This window comes from Anser brachyrhynchus (genome assembly GCF_964034855.1).
Source record: "Anser brachyrhynchus genome assembly, chromosome: Z".
Classification (NCBI taxonomy): Eukaryota; Metazoa; Chordata; class Aves; order Anseriformes; family Anatidae; genus Anser; species Anser brachyrhynchus.
The window spans coordinates 31,017,824-31,039,155 of record NC_137697.1 but is presented as its reverse complement, the minus strand read 5'-3'; the positions used below and the strand labels follow the sequence as shown (position 1 = coordinate 31,039,155).

The window sequence follows — 21,332 nt, the reverse complement described above, 5'->3', positions numbered from 1 at the left end:
GCAACAATGTGTTACTTAACAGGAAATAACTACAGCATAACACAAGTATTATATACCTCATAGGGAAAATGACCCACATGTGAAAATCAAAAACAGGGAATCCTAGCAGAGCCATGAAGTGGCTTTCACTTGGCCATTAGTGTTAACAAACATTTAAAAAATATTTAGTGAATTTATTTAAACTAACTCTTTTTGCTCCTCTTTGCAATTCTTCAATTTTGGCACGTGTTTAGCTTGCAGTTGACAGAGAATTTCTTAATACAGTGAGTTATGAGGGCTTAAAAGCTAGATTATTTTTTAGCTACGGGTTCATTTCTCAACGTGAACTTGAATTGCGATCATTTTTGCTTTTTTAGTCCAACAATGAAAAAAAAGGAGATTCTACAACTTAAAATTAAATATGCACCTTTCAATCCACATAATGTACATAGTGCAATATAATTTGATATTGTGGGTAAAAGAGTAAATAATGGGGAGAACTAAAACTGTTACTGTAAATAATCAGAGAATAATTATTCTGTAATGGTCTTAGTAGTAATATAAACCATATTAATAGCAAAAATATTCTCTTCCTTCTACAGGAATGTTGGGAAATTCAAGAGAAACACATGCATGAAGCACTGAACAGACACTACAAAATCACAGTTTATTGACTATTGTATTTTACTAATCTCATACAGAATTGTAAGAATATATAGATACTTTCTTTTATATGCACAAGTAGCTCAAATTTATAAATCATTGATAATGGAGAGGATGCAGGCCATGGCTCTGAAAAACATTACATTCCTAAGTAATACAACACGTACATACTATTCTTTACTAATCAGAAAGTAAAATATAGAAGTAACAATGCCTTATATTCTGCCTCAACATTCTCCAATACCTAACCCTGACACTAGGCATTCAGAACTTCATGGAAATCAAAATTTCAAATATTTTTAAAAACAGGTGTTTAAATTTAAGTCCTAAAATCCCTATTTTTTTATCTGTGTTAGTGTCCAGCTGGAAACGTACATAGCGTGTAACAGCTTACAGGACAGTCAAAGCAATACCTGCCTGTGATGAGAAGAAAACTTAATCAAAGGAAGGACCTGACGGAACGTAGCAACTCACACAAAGTCTTTTCACCAACTTCAACAAGATTTGGAATTAGGCACTATCTACCAGAATAAGTGACTTCCCAAGCAGTTTCCATTTTTCTTAACTAATAAACAGATTTCACAACTTACAAGCTGATTGGTTACAGTATGCGTGGTTCAGAGCCTCGAACACATGAATGAGCTTCCATGGGTTTTACTACAAATCTATTTTCAGAGCAATGCATACAAATTAAAGACATTTTACTCTGTTGTTCTACCTCTAGGAGGGGCAGAGAAATAACGAAAATCTTTACAAGTAAAACAAAGAAACAAGTAACTGATTTGCTGTTTTCCTAACATTCACGGCCTATTCATGGCCATAAATTACATCCATTTAAAGTTAAAACACTCAAAAGAAGATCCCCACACACTCTTCTTAACTAATGCTTAGTTGGGTTCTAAATCAACTTAAGTTAACAATATGTAGAGTCTATCTAACTAAGAATATCCATAAAAACTATGGACTAACCTGATTTGCTTACATTGCTTCTAAAATCACTCATTTAAGTTACTGGTGCAACTCTGTAGAACACATCCTTTAGCCACAGAGCTTAAGAAAGAACACATGTAATGTGAAGAAGCCCTATGTAGAGATCTACAAAGTACAGTAACTTCAGTATTGACTTTCTTAAGAAAGTGAGTTCAGATCTTTAAATGCTAACTTGCTTCAACAAATTAAAGACAAACATTGTTAGAGATGGATGTTTAAGACACATCAAAAAAATAATAGGAATTATGTCTTCCTTCCTTACTTGAACTAAACAATTAACCACATTGCCAATAAAAAGGAAAAAGTACCTAACCCCGCATAAATACTTCATCTTAATGATCACAATGGTGCACTGGCTTCTTACAAAGTACTATGCATAACTAGAATAACTCACTTTGATTTAAAATTCCTAAATTTCAAAGAGCTCAGCTATTTCCTTGCACTGTGTCACCACAAGCCACTGTGATCTGCAGTGTACCAGGCATAAGTGTGTTCCCCACACACGTGACTACACATGAGCTCTAGAAAAACAGTTCAACCATACTGACTTCAGGGTGCAGGGTATTGTATGCACAATACACACACAATCACTGTTTCATAGCTTTATGTGAAAAGGAGAGGTTTATGTTATTGTTTCTGAGTTATTGCTGCCTGTGGTGCTTGTGTTGTTCAGGGATGGGAGAATTACAACAGCAATTACATGTATGGCAAGAAAGTGCTCTTTCCTACATAAAAATCAAAATAAACAAAGCAGTACATATGAAAATTTGTTGTTCCAAACCAGCAAAGATGTGACAATTAAGTGACAAGAACAGGTACACAATTATAACTACAGGATGAAAGCACACTCCATGCAACAGAACCACTGACAACATTGTATGTAATATGCTGAAACAGCTCATGGGCAACACAAGGACTTACATACTACAAAACATTTTGCTGCTGTTGAAATTCTGTGATAGCAGCCTTCATGGTATCTCCACAAAATTGGTTTGTATCGTGACCCATTGGGAAAACACATTTTCTTTAATGCTGACAAAACCAAAATCTGAATAGAAGTTTCTACAATGTATGATTCTTAAAAAAAATAAAAAAATAAAAAAAAAATCAACTTGACTTACAGAAAGTGTTAAATAGCAGCAAAGAGCTAATTATACCATACTAACTTCCTTTTGTCTAGTATAAAAGGACGTTTTCTTACTTTGCCTGGCTGAGTATAATAGCCTATGAATTATGAGATCAAAGCAGCAAACTGTATGTTTTCTAAAGTAAGAGTTTCCTTCACCAAGTTTTACACTTACTGCAGCTAAAAGAGCTGTGTGAAGGGATCAGCACTAAACCCAAAGGACAGGCTATGCACAGCAAGAAAGAGAGCAACTCCCTCGTGCCTTCTGCAGGTCACTACCAAGGACCATGTTAGCAGATCCACACCAGACCCTTAACAGGCAGCTCTGCTGCTACCAGTAATTAGCTTGGACAGCTCTGGCTCCAGGAGTAGCAGCAAGGCTACACCATAATGAGCTCAGCTGGGATTAGCAGGACAGGGCAGGGAACCAAGAGAGCTGAGGCATTCTGCATTGCGTATGTATCACAGAGATCAAACAAGGATGGTTGGCTAGGTTATCCCCTCACCACCTCATTCCAAAAATGAAGCACGGCAGTGTGTAAAACACAGGCTAATGAAGAGCGACACCTCCAACAGATGAGAGCCACATTAATTAACACAATCCCTAGATCATGGAATACAGTTTCTGTTAGTGCTAGCAAACTTGTAACTTGTCACTGATTTAAGAGGAAAAAAAGAAACGATGTTTTCGTTTCTGCTTTTGGTAGAAGACGGTTTTATCTCAGAATTTTGCAAGAAATTCCTTTTATGTGGCCTGCAAGACACAACCTTCAGAAAAAAATAGCAGCATGTTTCCTTATGTAAACACCATTTAAGAAACAAACTCACTTTTCAATCAATAGCTTTTTGTGTTCCCTTTTGAAAAAAGCCAGTTCGTTCCATACAGCATCAGAATCCTCCTGACAAAGCTGGCGGGGGTCTGCACGCTGGTATCTGCTTTTACTGCTTGCAGTCCTGTTTGTGAGTGAAAAGAGGTTGTTTGTTTTAAAATATATACATGTGTTAGGATTACAGTAACAAAAACATCCCTGCTTTCAGGAAGTATAGATTCTAAACTGTGGCATCTACAGAATACAAATCTTGTTGGACGAATGGAGTCATACAGTCTGTGAAACATGACATCTTAAATGTGGTATTATATAAAAGTTCAATTAAGTAGTTTCAGACAGAAATCTTAGTATGGCAGCAGCGCTCTCAGCTGTGATGTGGTAGAGCAGTGGCACTTGCATTCATTCTGTCAACATTCCTTAAAATACTGGGAGGAGAAAGCAAAAGGTGAACCCATCACCCAATTTCTTGCGAAAAAATGGAGAGACACCAGCTCTCCTAATGTCCCCACAAACAATCTGGAATTTCTATTAATAGTCAAACTGTCGACCTACTGCCTAATAAAAAATAAGGAAAAAGCGTACAGAACTTAAAAGAACAGAAGAAGCAAATGAAAGTATTTCACAAATTTTCTTTCAGTTTAATATTTTCAATGTTTATTAAAATGCAAAAGATAAAAAATATTAAAAACACATCCATTAATTTCAAACAGTCTGTAATTTAAATTTTTGTTGGGTACTGAAATTAACTCTCAGAGAACATGGTAACCTCATAAAGCCCCATCATCTTCGCAGTCACACGTGTCAGTGGAAGTTGTATGTACATTGACTGGTGGATCAGGTCCCATCAGCTGCCATCTAGATAAAAGACTCTAATCTATGAAGAATCAGAAAGAATGGGGTCCTCCATCACACAAAGGATCAGAAGTGCCACATAAGTACCCAATACTGATTTCTTAATGCACGATTTACATTACACCAGCAATATAAAGATTGTTGAGATGTCAAAATGAAAGTGTAAGGTGTAACAATTGACAGACTGTTTTTATTTGTGTCTTGGCTACTTTCCCCTGTTAGCATATCATATGACAGCTTCATAGAATCCTGTCCTGATGACAAAACTTAACAAAACCCCCTACATCTTATGGCGTCTTAATTATAAATGAAAAAAAATCAGATTAACAAATAAAGTTTTTTATATTACACTTTATCCAATACCTATTTTTTCCAAAGAGACTCCTGTCAGAACACAAGCTGGCCCCATTCATTTTGAACAGAAACGGAAGTTGTTTTTGTCTTTCTCCTTTTGCTTTCTCAGTGCTTCGCTATATGTCAAAGTTTGAATTTACTATCTTTAGGCTGAGTTTTGTACTTTTTCAGTTTTGGTCTATGAATCACGAATGCCTACTTGGAATTCGGCACAGATATAAATGATTTCATTTCATAAGCATCTATCATCCAGTAAGTTTTCAGCTTGCACTGAAATTAAAATAGAGAGCTACAAGATGAAATCCTCCTTTTAATCCTAAATAAAGCAGACCTTTTTTTTCCTAGTTTACACAAATCTATTAGATATTTGTGCTTCAACATTTCAAAAAAAATTCTTGTGCTACCAATGCATGTAGCAGATTTGTACCTTACTTCATTTTCATCCAGATTTTTTTTCTCTTTAAAAGACAAATCATACTTAAGAGAATGCCACAGTACCACAAATGTACTCAAATGGGTCAAACAATTAGCTATATATGAGGAATAGTTTATTATTCACAATAGGACCATTTATGTCACACTGGACATCCTGAATGGCTATCAGTTTTACAGCAATTTCTGTGACTTTTTTTTTTTTGGCTAGATATACATTTTAAAAGTCTGTGTCAAGCTGAATAAGTATTTCTGTAGTTACTGAAAGACTTTTTTCTAGTAAAAAAGAATTATTTCTAGTAAAAACCTACAGCTTAGTATACACATATTATAGGTTCGATTTTGCTTGCTGAACTCCTACTAAAGCCACTAGGACATAAGGATCTGCTAACATTACTTTCTTGAAATATCGACTAAAAACTGTACTTCAGCAGTATTTGATAATTGAAGTGACAGAAATGTCCTTGTACCAATAAAAGTACGTGTTTACCAAAAAATCTTAACTTTATGCTAAGGACTTCAAAAAAAGAATATCTCCATAAAATGTTCACTGTTTTGTATAGAATTTAAGGGGAAATTACACATAGAATCTTCACTATTTAAATTTTGCTGTTGTAGACTTTTCATATTCTCTCTTTTTCCCATTCATAGATATATTACTGCAGTATTTCTGTAAAATGACCAGAAATAATTGATTTTATAATCATTTAACAGTTGAAAACATCTTGCTTTTCATGCATACATTCTTTTTTCACTGTTAAAAAAGGGATTTTAGGATTAGCTTCAGTTCATGTTTGAATCACTAAATGTTTCACACACAGGCTATTATTGCTTTATTGCTAAATGAACAAAATTATTTAAAAAAAAAACTTTTTGAAACATAAGGAACAACTGTTCCATTATAGAAAATTATAAACACACACAGTCAACAAATTAATCAGCTGGGGAATTAGACAAGCATAATCAGCAGGCACTAGCCAACCTTTGTCCAGTACTCAGACTCAAAATGAGATCCTAAATAAAATAAGTCAAAGTGTCAGTTCAAGACATTTTACTCTTGGTTACAACTGCATTTTTTCTCATATAGAGGTATACCACTTATTTTGCTCTAACATGAGATACAGTCTTGATCACCACATAGCAGCCTCTTCCTTGAACTCAAATTCTCTTTTGAATGCCTATATAATAATTTTGTTCGGATTTCTTGTGTAAGGGAAATGTTTTTAATGAGCTATGTAACTTACCTACTATCACCTTCTTCCCATTGCTTTAATTGCTCTTTTAGTGCTCTGTAGTTGGTCTGTAACATCTGCAGCCTCTCTTTGCGTTTTTCATGGGCTGCTCTTAGCTCATCAGTTTCTTGAGTCTGTATAGCGCCAAAAAGAAGCAATATTAGAGTTTGGCAAAATTTAAGAGACTTTCACATAGATGTCATAAAACAAAATTTCCATTTAAGTTACATTAAAAGCCTAAGAAATCTAAATAGAAAGATGAGGAATCACTGTCTCTGAGGTCACATGCAAATTTACTTTTTCTTATTGCTACTTTTAAGAAAGTGTGGCAAAAAAATACTTTTTTTCATGCTGCTGAGAAATTTTAGAAAATTTACTATCAGAATATCAGTGTTCATCTTGTGAATGCCTTTGTTTAATACACCTAAACATAGATTGATAAAGGATTGTTGGCATTATCTTTTCCTTTGAAGTAATTTTTTTCTTTTCCTTTTGTATGGAAAATAATCTGTGCATTTTGGAGGAAACCACTGGCTACGCTGAAGTCTAAATTAAAAAAAAAAAAGTCAATTTAAATGGCATCAGGATATCCTCAATTTTAATTTTTTTTTAATATAAATATATATAGACAAACCTACAACACCCAGACTTTGACCTCTAGCTATGCAACAAACAATAAAGATAAACAAAGTTTGCAATAGTTTTTATTAATCCAAATCTTCCTTTTAGAGAATGAAAAAATAAAGTACGCCTTGACTTATATAAAAGGATAACATAATGCAAGTTAGAAAAGAAAATAAAATATCATCAAATAATCATGTTTTCATAAATGCCAATACTGTGCTCCGGAAAAACAAAAAAAAAAAAGAAAAAAAAAAGAACATTAAGACAATGACATTCCACAGTATGAAGCAAGTTGAATTCTGGCATACAATAGTAAAGAATTCACCAGACATTATCCTGTAATAAAATCTGTTCTCATTGCTGCATTTTCAGTTCAATGAGAATCCTTCTTGTAGAGTGAGTACAGAACATGTTCCTTAATACCTACGTTAATCACAATACTTTATTTGTATGCATTTTATGCATGCTTATATGCAAGGGGGGCTTTCAGCATTAGCCAGTGTGTAAGATACACCAACAGTCAGAGCAATAAAAATTAAATCCCACCCTAAAAACATGGCAAGGGTTTCTACAGATGAGCTAACTATGGAATACTTACACTAAGCTTGGCTTCTGAAACATAGCCCAGTTTTCGTAATACATAAACAAAGCTGAAAAACATCAGCTAAAATTTCATATGCTACTGTACATGTAACAAAAAGATTTCTGTTAGTGACTCAAGCTACACTGAAAGTAGATTTAAGAATATAAACAGGTTCCGAAGTGTTATCATTATCATTAAATGCTTTTTCAATTTTTTTTATTATTATTTTTTCTCTCCTGAACAACCTCTAAACTAGATAAAATGATACATTTAGATTTAACTACGAAGTACCTTTAACCTGTTTTAAGTTGTTCATATAAATAATAGAATGATATTTTTTAAAAAGTCACGCAAATTGCAAAATGCAGATCAATTTACGACAAAGGATATACAGACTATTACCAAGCTTTGCTTGATGCTACAAGAGGAAATTTTGACAAGAATACAATTACAGATGTTGTGTTTTCAAGTGAAGTTCACAAATCCAACAATGTCAGAATAATGATCACAGAATCACATGATTCTGTGACCATTATTCTGACATTATTTGATGTTGCTAGTGAAAATTGATCAAGACTGGTAAGACACCGGGAAGTAGTATCTTTGGCATAAATCCTCAGAAGTTTATGTCAATGCCCTTTCAAGAGTGTAACCAAGTGCAGAATTTGGCCTTTCCTATTTATGAATTCACATTTTTCATTACTGCTTACCTGTTTCAAAATCTATTCCCTTACAGTTATACCCTCACCAGTTGCTCTGCTCTTGCAGAAACACAAAGTAGACAATTGTCCTAATTGCTCTCTTTTATTAAAGTACTATGGACTTCAGAACTTTTAAATAAATTTACTCTGTTATTTCTACAAGTTCAGTTAGTTCCATCTCTTTCTGACTGAATTATGTTACATTTTATAATAAATAGACTGTCTTGTGTACAGTCATCTATATAGTGATTGAAATGGGACTGAGTGATCATCTCTAGCAGTGGATCTCCAGGTTATTCTCTAGCTCTCCTCTGACATTCTATAATATTTCACATCAGATAATGAAAGACAAAAGTCCAGTCTGCAAAAGAAAGTACCCAACTGCTATTTACTCATCCTGTTATTTGCAGGGAGCTCAGATAAGCCAAAATATATATATATAGTTATATATATTCTAATTGTTATTTGAAAATGTTGTTTCTTTAAATTACCTGTAACAACTTCTGTTAAAGTTGAGCTAAAATGGAATCAAAAAATATACTGCTTCAATTATTTGAATACTCAGGCTGAGAAGAAGTAAGGAAGCTGACAATTACAAAAATATTTTTTCCATAACTACTGATGTGCCAATACTATAATATTAATATATTTTCTGCATCTGAACACCCTCCAAAGAACAAGACTACATATGAAGTCAAAACTAAGTGTAATAGTGTGCCTTCTCTCACATAAATATGTATTAAGTTGGCCCTGAAGACTTTATCTACTTATTCTGGTTCTAATTCTGAGCAAAACTTTTGAACTTTAAACCAAAAAAAAAAAGTTAACATTTCAAGGAAGATTCTCCTATCGCTTTTGGTAACCTTCCCCCAAAGGTCAGGATATCTTCTGTAGACTATGCCAGGGATCACAGTTCTAGACACTAGAGAAGGAGATGGGATGTAAGAGAAGAGAAGGTTCTTAGCTCATTGAAATACCCAGCTTCTGGCAACCAAAATTCTACTCACTCCTTAAAGACAAACAATACACTGATGTACTTTGTGGGGACCAGCATTAGTACTAGCTTAACAATATGTCACACAAAATCCATCAAACACTCTTATTTACTTTGACATTCTCTTCCCTCAAGAAGGGTGAAAAAGAGGATGCTCTGCTACTTTTCAGTACATGCGGGAGTGCAGAAATGAAACAGATTCTGTACCAAAATTATGGACACTGAGGATTTACTTGATTGCCCTGTTTATATTAGCTACAAGGATAGAAAGAGCCAGCTTTCCTTGGTTAGAAATGAAGGAGAGGAGAACTGGAAAACCCTGGAATGGGACTTTGCCTTTTTCTGTTCCTTTGTAGTACCGACTGGGGCATCAACGGTGTTTATTTACTGTTACCAATTTTTCAGAAAGATGTATAAAATCACAATCTCATCTTCAGAATATGCATCATCAGTATGTTTGTTTGTAGATGTTTCTTCAATTTTTCTCAGCAAATGTATTTCAAGTAATTATATAGTCAGCTCTTGGCTTGAATAGGCAATAATGCAAGTGCTGTTTTCAAAAAAGCTGATCCCATGCATTATTCTTCACAGGAAGCAATGCCTGAGAGGAGACTAATATACAGAAAATATACAATACCAATCAAATTATTCTGATACTAATGGTGTGACAGCTGAATTTATTGCCATGCCAGCAATGGCCTCACTGAATTCAGAATGTACTGCCACAAGCGAGATAGTCTTTAAGACTTTTAAGTCTAAATCATAGAACCACAGAATCACAGAATGGTTTGGGTTGGAAGGGACCTTAAAGACCATCCAGTTCCAACCCCCCTACCATGGGCAAGGACACCTCCCACCAAACCACGTTGCTCAAAGCCCCATCCAGCCTGGCCTTGAGCACCTCCAGGGATGGGGCATCCGCACCTCTGGGCAACCTGTGCCAGTGCAGCACCAGCCTCATGCGGAAGAATTTCTTCCTTATACCTAACCTAAAGCTCCCCTCTTTTAGTTTAAAGCCATTCCCCCTTGTCCTATTACTCCACCCCCTGACAAAGAGTCCCTCCCCAGCTTTCCTGTAGGCCCTCTTTAGGTACTGGAAGGCCGCTATAAGGTTTCCCTGGAGCCTTCTCTTCTCCAGGCTGAACAGCCCCAACTCCCTCAGTCTCTCTTCATAGGAGAGGTGCTCCAGCCTTCTCATCATCCTCATGGCTCTCCTCTGGACTCTCTCTAACAGGTCCATGTCCTTCTTGTGCTGGGAGCCCCAGAGTTGAGTGCAGGGCTCCAGGTGGGGTCTCATGAGAGCAGAGTAGATGGGGAGAATCACCTCCCTTGACCCATGGGCCACGCTTCTTTTGATGCATCTTTCATGTTCATATTTTCTGTGCGTTAAGACTTTGGGTTAGATTCTCTCAGGTATACAGGGTGATAAACTTTTCAATTTGTGCTAAAATACAATCCCTGCTTACCTTTTTTTGTAAAACTGACCTATCACAAGAGAATGAGGAAGAAGCTCAGGAATATGCTTTGTAAGGCTTCCTGATTTTTTCACCTGACATTTACCACAGCACATTCAATGTAACAAATTCTGCTTTAAATTACATGTACCGAATATATCTTTCATATTGCATACCTCTAAACATGAGTAACAACAACAACTGAAAAAATGAACAGAAGGTAAGAACAAATTTTAAATGATTGTAAATGTTTTTGAAAATATGATTCAGCCAGAGTTTGGTTTTGTTCGACTACCTTGAGACAATATTCAGAGATGCAATTTGAAACCAGTAGGTCATTCAAAAGGTATTATTTAAAATAAAAAATAAACAAACAAAAATCTATACAATAGGGACAAAATAGGCAATTGTAATTTATGGTCAGTGAAGCTTTCCTACTAAGAAAGATTTTTTTCCAGCATTTGTTAGAACAACTTCTTCTGAGGCATAACTTTTAAGAGTACAAGGGGTAATATCTGTTCCAAATAATTGACTTCAGAATTTAAAATACTAGTTTCACAGTACAATAAAAAAAATAATAATTCCTTGTACTTTGTGCTTCACTTTATTTCTGTACAACCATATGAATTTCTTGAAATCTATAACCTTAGAAACAAATTTTGAAAATGTATTTAACAAGCACATATTATTGATGACATCTTGAAATTTAGGTTTTCATAGGACTGCAAGAGAATCAACATAAGATTCTCTGCAGTAAAGGAAAAATGAAAACTAATGGAGAATGCTCTCTTATGCTAACAGTCCATAACAATACATGGATTTTGCAGTTTTTAAATGCCTGTTTATTTTGGTATATCTTTATCTATGCAAGCTTATACCTAGAAGGTGTTTTATTTTTATTTTTTTAATGTTCACCTTTAACTGTAGGGTCTTCTCTAAGTTTTCAATCTTCCTTTCAGCTATTTTAAGCTTCCTTAGCTCCTCTGACTTTCTAAAAGAGCTCTTTGGGGACAGAGACCTTGAACGTTTCACAGGTGGTTCCTGGAGAATAAAACAAGGACATGGTTGAACTAGTTGGAACACCGGATTATGAAAGACATGCAGAATTAAAGAAGTAATTTTGAATACTAATAATGAATTATAAAAAAAAAAATCTGCATGGAATACCAGAGAAATAACAAGCAGAATTACCACAGCGCTACCACTAAAGGTTTCTCTGTGACTCGTTAATGAGAATATTCATTTACATTTACATTGTTTCTTTCAGAATAATGATGTCCCATTAGGGAAGACTAAAGGGTTATAGACTCAGAAATGCAAGAAACCTCATTACAAAGGAGGGGATAGAGGCTGGTCTAATTGCTCTATAAGGGTCCAAGGTTACACTTGATAGGACAACCAGAAACAAGAGGGAAAGGATTTTTTTCCCTTTGAAATAGTTTAACACACTGTGAAGTTGAAGGAACAATATGCTTGAGGAATATAAATACAACAGACAGTAGATCTTATACCATAATGACCATATGGTCATTAACTATAATGTGACTAACTAGAGACAAGAATATGTGTTTATATTATGTACAGCTTCATATAGCAATCTGGAGAAAGAATATGTGAAAGTAACACTTAAACCGGGCAGCTTTCTTGTTCATTCTATGTCATATGTCCTTATGGCAAAGAAAGAAAGACCTCATCAAATTACTTTCAGATTTTCTGAATAACTTTGGTTAAGGACAGAGAATTACTAACACTTGCTTAGCACCTATAAGATAAAATGCTATTACATAAGTACATGAAGTCAAATAAAAACTTCATACAATTGCAATTGTTGTTGTTGCATGTTGCCATTTTCTCTTTAAAATAACTGTTTTACAACAACAGGAATTCAGGTTAAAGTCTTCTTGAATACTATATATTTCAACACTTTTATTATTCTATTACATAAATTTAATGTTAAAGATAATCTTATGTAGGAACTGGCATTTTTTTTCTCTGACCACTATCTATAAGTATTAAATGTTTACAAGACACTGTACTTCCACTTCAAATTGCATGCATTTCAAAAAAGGGAGAAAACAAAAGTATCATGAAATAACAGAAAATAAAAGTATCAAATATTTAAGAATTTAAATATTGCCAAGATGCCTGTTGTTTTGGATTTCAGTTTCTTTTGCTTCTGAAATAAGCCTCAATGATCAGAAAAGAAAAGAAAAAAAAAAAGTGCAATGCCAGGAAAGAATTTTAGTACAACATACAAACTGAATGTCAAAAGGTGTATTTTGCATATTCATGTCAGTTCCTTGATATAACAGAAGAAACTAAAAGGAGGTTTTAATGAACATTTACAACAGTATTTCCAAATTTATTGTTTTATATTTTCTGTATAACATTGTAGTGACTAAGAGTCATTCTTCTTGAAATAGTAAGACTACTAATTTTTTTTTTCTAATAATTCTGGTGGAGATACCCAAAAATTCATTTAATAGATGCTGATATTAATCACTAATGCTATTAACAATGCACAAAATCAGATCAATCTCTTTCAAGTGTCTGAAGTGCAACACCTCAAGATCAACATATCAAAAAATGTAACCACCTTCAAAGTCCCAAATTTCTTGAATAAAGCCAATACTTGAAATAGAACTATCTATCACATTTCTTAATCACTGCATACCCATATTAACTTTCCCTAAAAAAATGAAGAACACTATTTTTGAAGAAATGGTAAATTAAAAGTTAAACTTTACAGTTATACATACAGAAGATTTGGAAAATATTTCTCTGAAATAAGGAATACAAAGCCAAAGTATTGCATCCTTTGTCAAAGAAGAGGACGACAAAGAGAAAGAACTGGACCAACCATCACCAGACTCCTAAGGGAAACTACTAGAAGAAACTCTAGAAGGGATGGAGAAAAGAGGAAAAAATATCTAAAAACGTGAGCTTCACAGTCTTGCTGCTTTAATCAAAGGTATGATACAGTGAGTCTAACCATTTTTCTTTAATATAACAGATTTTCTAGATAGCTACCTGGGACTGTGCTGTGAATCTTTTCCACAATTGAAATACAGGGCCAAGATATGGAAAATAAAACTAAAATTCGAAGCATTGATAGACATGGAAATACTGCTCTGTGAGAACAGGTGTGATCAGGGATGTGCATTAAGAAACATGATATTCTTTTAACATGTTCTTATCTGTTTAGTGATCAGACTACAGGTCTGTGGAGAGAAGGGGCTGGGGCTGGGCTTCACAGCTGCACATAGGTAGTCTGAAGGCAATCTTTGCTAAGAAGGCAGTTAAATTTTCCTACCAAGACAGAAAAGACTGTGTAGTAAAGTACACTGTAATTTGATTGCCTGGGGCTGCTGCAAAACTCAATTTGAAAGATGGCATCTGTAATATTCTTCTCACAACTGAAAACTTTGCTGTTGCTGCTGCTGTCAAGCTTAGGCATTTAATTTTTAATTCCATCCTCAAATTCCACAGTAAATTTAGACACATCTGTATTAAAAATATTCACAATTGTAATGTGTTAAACATTTTCTAAAAGTTTAGGAGTAACAACACTCATTTTTTTGAGAAAAAAATTTTAAGCCCAGCCAGTCAAGGGAAGCAAAAGGTTTTCCATTTTATGATCCTAGAACATGTTTACAAAAGACTAAAACAAACAGAAACAAACATGATTTGTAATATTAGTGAATATGAAACTGTGATAGAAGATATAATGTAAAGAAATGACTGATAAGTGGATGTGACACATACACATTAACTGATAACAGAAGTACAGGAATGAGAAAAAGCAAAGATTTTTTCTTTTTTAAACAATCTCCTATTACCAGAGCTGGTATGATGTGGTACCACCATGGGAAGAGGGTGGGAACAGTCAAGTTTTTGAATTTAAGAAGTTTTGTGTTGGAGTCACAAGACAAGCCAAAAAAAAAAAAACAGAGAAGTTCAGCAAGAAATGCCTTGAACTTTTCTGTAACGCTCAGATCAATGTCTGCCAAGATACAGCACTGAAGACAGTGGGCAGAAATCTTAATGTTTTTTATCAGTTGATAAAACTGAGAAACATTGTTGAAGCTGAGCCAGAGGCTGACGGAGTAAAAGATATAGGGCTTTTTTAGGAGAGGAAAAATGGCAAATTCTTGATTCACTATGTATCAACAGGAACTTTATCAGTATTTCAAGTTAACTCATGCCTTTTAAGAGATCTATTGTACCTTGAAATTATACAAATACTTAGAGGAATGCTGTAGAATGTATATCAATAAAAAACAATTATAACTCCCATGTATCATGCAATGGCAAGTTTTAGAACTATTTAGTGGTATTTAAAAGCTTAGCTACAAAAAATAAAAAATAAAAATAAATAAAAACCCTCAAGGGCTGTATTACTGAATTGGCTAGCAAGAATATGGATGGCTGATTAATCAGGTAACAGAAATCATAGCTCGCAAAGTTAAGAAGTTTTAGTTCCAAAAGGAGCTCTGTGAAGATCAAGCAACTAGCTTTTAATTCTTCATAGAAAATGGCAAGCAGCTATTCCACTTTCAACAGAGGTTGAACAGTGTGGGTTACAATTGACTGTAAGTTTGCACTTACCATAAAAATGACACTATACGCGCACATTTAAGAAAGCTTTGAACCACCACGTCATTTGCCTTGCAGAGCAAGTTGTTTCTATTACTCTATACTACAGCAGGCATGAGATTTGGATTTCTGCAGTGACGGTGTTCTACACTAGCTTATACATGTGTATACATCCATGCATTCTGCAGAATCAGACATAGGCGTAGGTATACAGATACATGGCCCTACGTCCCAATTTATCAAACTAGTGCAAGTTTCTCTTTCGTCCTGAGGCCTTTTTTCTTTTATTAACACCTTTCCAATTATTTTTTTTTTTTTCAAAATGTTTGGCTTTTTAGAGCAGAAAGGAATCAAAACATTCTCTTTCTGATCAGAAGTCATTCCATGCATATTTGTTCTTTGAATCCTGGGAATACATACAAATAAGAGGAGATGAAGGGTTAAAATGACAGAGTCTTTGTTAAGCCAAAAAAATCATCCTGGTAAAAAAATGAATTGTATATCCAAAATATTCTTCCTGCTAATAACTTTTTTCCTGAGTAGTTTGTCATAAAAGGCTGAACAACAAGGTAACGGAAAGATATTCTACTGCAGTGGAACCTCAACAAAGACAGCAATACTGATTTGTATTTTATACCTATATTTTGTGATCCTAAAGCCAGAATGTTTCTACAGTTTTCCTTACCATCTTGCCTAAATATAAAGGGCTTTGTCAACTTATTTCCCAAAAGTTTTAATACAGACTGCATGGACACATGAAAAAGTGCACATATCAAACAACGTATTGAAAGAGCATGGCTGGAGCTACATACTGAACGAGGAAAAGGTTCTCTACAACAGGATTTTAAAGTTGGTGCTTAGCTGTACTTAAGAGTTTAGTTGCTTTATTCCTGATACAGCGACCAGTTCACAACAAAAAAAGCACACTTTTACTTTACTCCAAGGAAACACATAATGACACTGTAGTGAGTTAACCTTGCCTAAGGGCTTAACACCCACCTAGTCACTTGCTCACTCCCCTCAGTGACAGGGGGAAAAATAGAATGAAAATGCCCATGGAGTTACATAAAGAAATAGAGATTGGCTACCATTCACAGTCACGGCCAAAACAGACTTGACTTGATGAAATTTAATTTAATTTATCACCACTTAAAATAGATCTGGGTAGTAAGAAATAAAGACAAATTGAAACAAGACTTTCTCCCCCTGTCACATCACAGGCTCCACTGCACTCCTTCACTCTTGACTCCTCCATCTCCCACTGAACAGTGCAGAAGGGAAGGGATGTAGGAGCTGCGGTCAGTCCCTCTGCTGCTCCTTCCTCCCCACACATTTCCCTGCTCCTGAGTGAGGCCTCCACAGGCCACAGCTCCTGTGAGGAGAAACTGCTCCAGTGTCAGATCCCCGCCATGGGCTGCAGCGTGGATATCTACCATAGTGGTCCCCTCTGTGGGATGCAGGCAAATACCACCCTAGTGCCTGCAGCACCTGTTCCTGCTCTTTCTCCGACCTTGGTGTTCACAGAGCTCTTTCTCACCTTTTTTTTCTTCACTCGTCACTGCCTGTGCAGCGTTTTGCCTTTTCTTAAATCCACTTCCCCCGAGGCGCCAGCCGAAGCTGCAGGGCCCGGCCATGCCCTGTGGTGGGGCCGCTGGACCCGGCCATGTCCAGCACGGGGCAGCCCCGGCCGCGCCTCAGAGGAGGCCCCAGCAGACACCACCAGTGCCTGGGCACCTGCACCCGGTACGGACATGCAAAAAGAAAGTCAATCATAGTAGAATATGGTGGTAAAAATACTCTGAGTTAGCTATTTAATGAAAAGGAAAGGAAAACTAGGTAATCTGGACAGTTTCAGCAACAGTGTTTCTCTTAAATAGCCCTATGAAGTAGAGCCCGTATTTCAAAAACTATGAGATCCACTGCTTCTTGATGGACATCAAACATTAAACTTTAAGTGCTCTAATACAAATATTCTAAAATATAGCTTTTCCCAAAAATAACATGCACTGCAAGATGTTCAGGCAGAACAAGCCATACAGTTTTTAAAGGAAACAATATGAGATGCTAAGCATAAGAAATACATGAGTTTTCCAAGGCAGTAAATCGATGGTCTACTCCTGCAGACTACTTATACCACAGAAGCATGCTCCTATTTGCTTCCTTCCTACAGAAACCTATTTCAAGTTTTCCATATTCCAAATTTCCATACTCATACCACAATCAAACAGAGAATTTATATGGGGAAGAGACTGAACACACTCACAAACATAATGACTTAGGTTTATTTCGTAAGTCAATTTAAGCCACAGAATTGTTTACAGATTTTTTCAGTAGCTTCAGTTTGCAAATGTTACCTGGTGCTTAAATTTAGTGGCAAGTTATCTCGAAAGAAGCAGACCAGCATTATGCAGAGTTTAAAAAATGTTGAAAGTATGCACTTCAAAAGTACATCATTACTATTCTTCACAGAAAGAAAATTAAAAAAGTGCTATATCATATTTTAAAAATAAAGATTTTGAAAAATAAAATCTGTTTCATTTATAAAATCATAATAACTGTTTATATTCCTCCCATTTTTCTTCTAGGGAACAATGGTCATTCTAGTAAACACAACAAAATAGCTGATAAATATTCATTTTAAGAAACCTACAAAGAATTTAGCTTTCAAATATTTCATTTAATTAAGAATCCCTTATTCAGTATTTAATAAGGTAAAACTTTCTACTCCCAACAGCTATTTTAACAAGTCTTTGGCAGATAACACAAGAACCATTCAAACAAGCTTCCAGAATTATAAACAGCATCAACAGATATTAAAATTATTATCTGGACCCTTGAGCAAAAATGGTTGGCTTTACCAGCCTTACTTAGACACAAATACACAAGACAATACACTATCCTACCTTATGCTTTCGTCCAGTCCTTACATCGTTGCTTTCCAGAGTTTCCGTAGTATACAAATTATGCTCTGCTAGGCTAAGACTTGTTTTTTTCAATTTTTCCTGTAAAAGCTCAATTTCAGATTTCTGCATGGTGATAAGACACTCTAGCTCACTTAAGGAAGGCTGTTGAAATACCTAGAAAATGGTAGAACAGGTTGGTTATATTAGTAACAATAAAATCAGAGGCATAACAAATAAATAAAACTGCCCAGAGAAACATATTACCGATACCACAGGGAATGTGAGACCTGTAAATAACTCTGCCTTTGAAGATGCATTATGAATTCAAAATCAAAACTTGATTCCTAAGTGTTAACTAAACATTTTCAAAACAACAATATCATATTTTCCAAATTCAAATTTGCACTCTTAAAAAGTTGCTTTATATGGACATTTCTTCTGCAGCAACTTGTTCTACTATACTATTGTATTTCAAAATCTCAAGACAATGTTAACTCCTAGACTTGTTTTCAGTTAAATGTCCGTTTGATAGGTATAACTGGCCCTATCAAATAGATAAAAAATAATTCTGTCAGCATATTCTGTCAGTACGGATTTTTTTAATTAGAAACTGCCTCAGAAAGATACCTTTTTAACATAAATCTACATAACCTGTATCCATGATGCTCATACACTTAGCACAAGTGTTGTGGTCAAACTGAAAACTTACAGAAAAGATCAATATCAATCCTAGATCACAGTGTTATTCGAGACAGATATGTAATTTCATGAAGCTATTAAATTCCAGCACCCTTCCCTGTCATCAATCAGTTCATACTAATTCCTTGGCATGATGCAATACTGCCATACACTGCTCACCTTCAGCAGGAGGTGAAGCCTTTTCAGACCAACAGGTATTTTCATAGGTATCAGATATCTTTAAAGCATAACCCCAATGTCCAATAGAGGACTCTATGTGTGTACAAATGACTAAAAGTGTTTGAGTTACCACGCTTGATAAATTATTTATTGTCAGCTGAGTTTTCATTACTGCCTGTGATCACACCCCACTCCCTCACAACCAGAAGGCAATACGTTGTTAGTTTTGCACAGACAATATTAATCTATCTGTTGTAGTCTATGGCAATCACAAAGGGAAATGTATTAGCTCAAAACTCCTTCACAGTGCTTTAAGGCTGGCGACAGACATTCACCTTGCAAACAGCTGTGCCAGACAAAGATAATATAATTCCCAGATGGTCAACACAACCAGGCAGTTGGAGGTTAGCACCCCAACACTTCTGCTGAAAAGGATGATGTAAAGCCCCTCCCTACTTTATTATAGGAATAGAAGGGCATATGATTTTAAAAAGTCAATGCAACTGTCTTGAGCCGACCCAGCTGACCTTGTATTGCACTGACTAGGGCAAACTCATGAAAACTCTATTGCCAGCAGTGCTCTCATCAAAGACAATCAGCTATGAAACAGTAGAATCTTCAATCAACAAAGCTCAATCCAGAAGAAAACTTCCTCGAGACTGACTAGAAGTTTTATTTTACACATACTTTCCCTGAGTAGACAGGTTCTGACAACCTGACTTGGTGGCAATGTTTTGAACATATCCTGAAGACAAATACTCATTTCAGCTGAGAAGAAAATATTAGGTGCAATTATCATCTTTTCCTACTCTTTCAAATACTGGAATGCACAACCAGCTGTTACTAACATAAACCAGGTGGGTATGATGAAAAGATCAGAAAAGGCAGTGTAAAAAAGGTTAAGCAAACCAAATGATTTCAAAATTCAGGCCAATTGAAGAAGAAATAGCAAGGTCCAAAGTTGATTAAAATCACACTGCTAGCAAACAAACACTCTAGTAAGCTTAGCATTTGACAGAAACAGAGTAACAGACATAGTTATTTGACTTCCTGCTATGCAGAATATGAAACTTTTCATAAACATAACTTTTCATAAACTCACAGTTTCCACAAATAAACCCAAATTAGAATTACCAAGCACTTTTGTCAACAAAAGTGTAACCCTTTAAACAGCAAAAAAGCACAGGAATGTTGTCAAAGAATAAAAGTTGTCCATGCTTTGATGACTGTTCCTTAAATAATTTCTGTTACTCATTTTGCATAATTTAGGCCATATGTAGTTCCAAACAGATGTAATTTCCAGCAATGATCAGCCTAAGACCAGTCTATATCAAAAATTTGAACCAAAAATTTGGTACTGTGTAAAATGGATGGGAAAAAGAAACAACCTAAAGGACAGAAATAGTGCCAACTGGTATGGGAAATTTCTTTATATTTCAGTTATATGCTTTTTTCTTAACTGACCTTTGTTCTTTCTTATTTAGAAAGACATACACCTACTAATATGTCCAATTTTATTGATTTCTCAGCCAAAAGTAAAAAAAAAAAGTAAAAATCTAAATGCAATGCAAGCTGTATTTACATTATAACTAAATAACTATGTATTTACATAATAACTAAAGATGAAATCTACAGTTTCAGTCTGCTATAGGCATTTTAATTCATATTGTCCAGGACTACATTTTTAAGAGCCTAGAACTGTTAAATGTTGCTGATTTTTGAGCTACAATAATTACACAATTTAACTAATGATTAACTTCATACTGTTTCATTTATCTTTAGTTTCCTCTATCAAAAATGAAATGCACTGTTTTGTGAAATGTAAATCTATATACGAATCACAGAATAGATCAAATCCTTGCTCCTACATGTCAATCAAGTTCTGCAACTGACTTTAATAGGACCAGTCGAGGAACAGGGTTCCTGCTTGCTTTTGTTTTGTTTTGTTTTCCCCTATCCACTTCTTCTCCTAGAATATAGCTCTAGAAATTACCACACAGTGATACTTATGTAAAGTTGAAATACTGTAAAGGCACAGTTTCTAGTAAAGGTCTTACAACAGTCTTTGCGCACATGCTACATGTACATCTTGGAAAGCTAAAACCAACAAAACCAGATTTTAACTTATATTTCCAATAAGCCTGTGGTTTTACTCTCAAAA

The 21,332-nt window shown here is 35.1% G+C and overlaps 1 protein-coding gene across 6 annotated transcripts in view; it reads right to left on the bottom strand.

The window, feature by feature from the left end:
• Positions 1 to 21,332, bottom strand: part of CNTLN (centlein) — a 207,847-nt gene that overhangs the window by 99,056 nt on the left and 87,459 nt on the right. For 5 of the 6 annotated variants that reach the window (XM_080574486.1, XM_080574483.1, XM_080574487.1 and 2 more), the window contains 4 exons: positions 18,314 to 18,487; positions 11,730 to 11,855; positions 6,471 to 6,592; positions 3,587 to 3,712 (listed from right to left, as the gene is read on the bottom strand). In XM_080574486.1, the coding sequence (XP_080430612.1) occupies positions 3,587 to 3,712; positions 6,471 to 6,592; positions 11,730 to 11,855; positions 18,314 to 18,487 (548 nt within the window). The remainder of the gene's footprint in view (positions 1 to 3,586; positions 3,713 to 6,470; positions 6,593 to 11,729; positions 11,856 to 18,313; positions 18,488 to 21,332) is intronic. The other variant, XM_080574484.1, reaches the window with a different exon arrangement.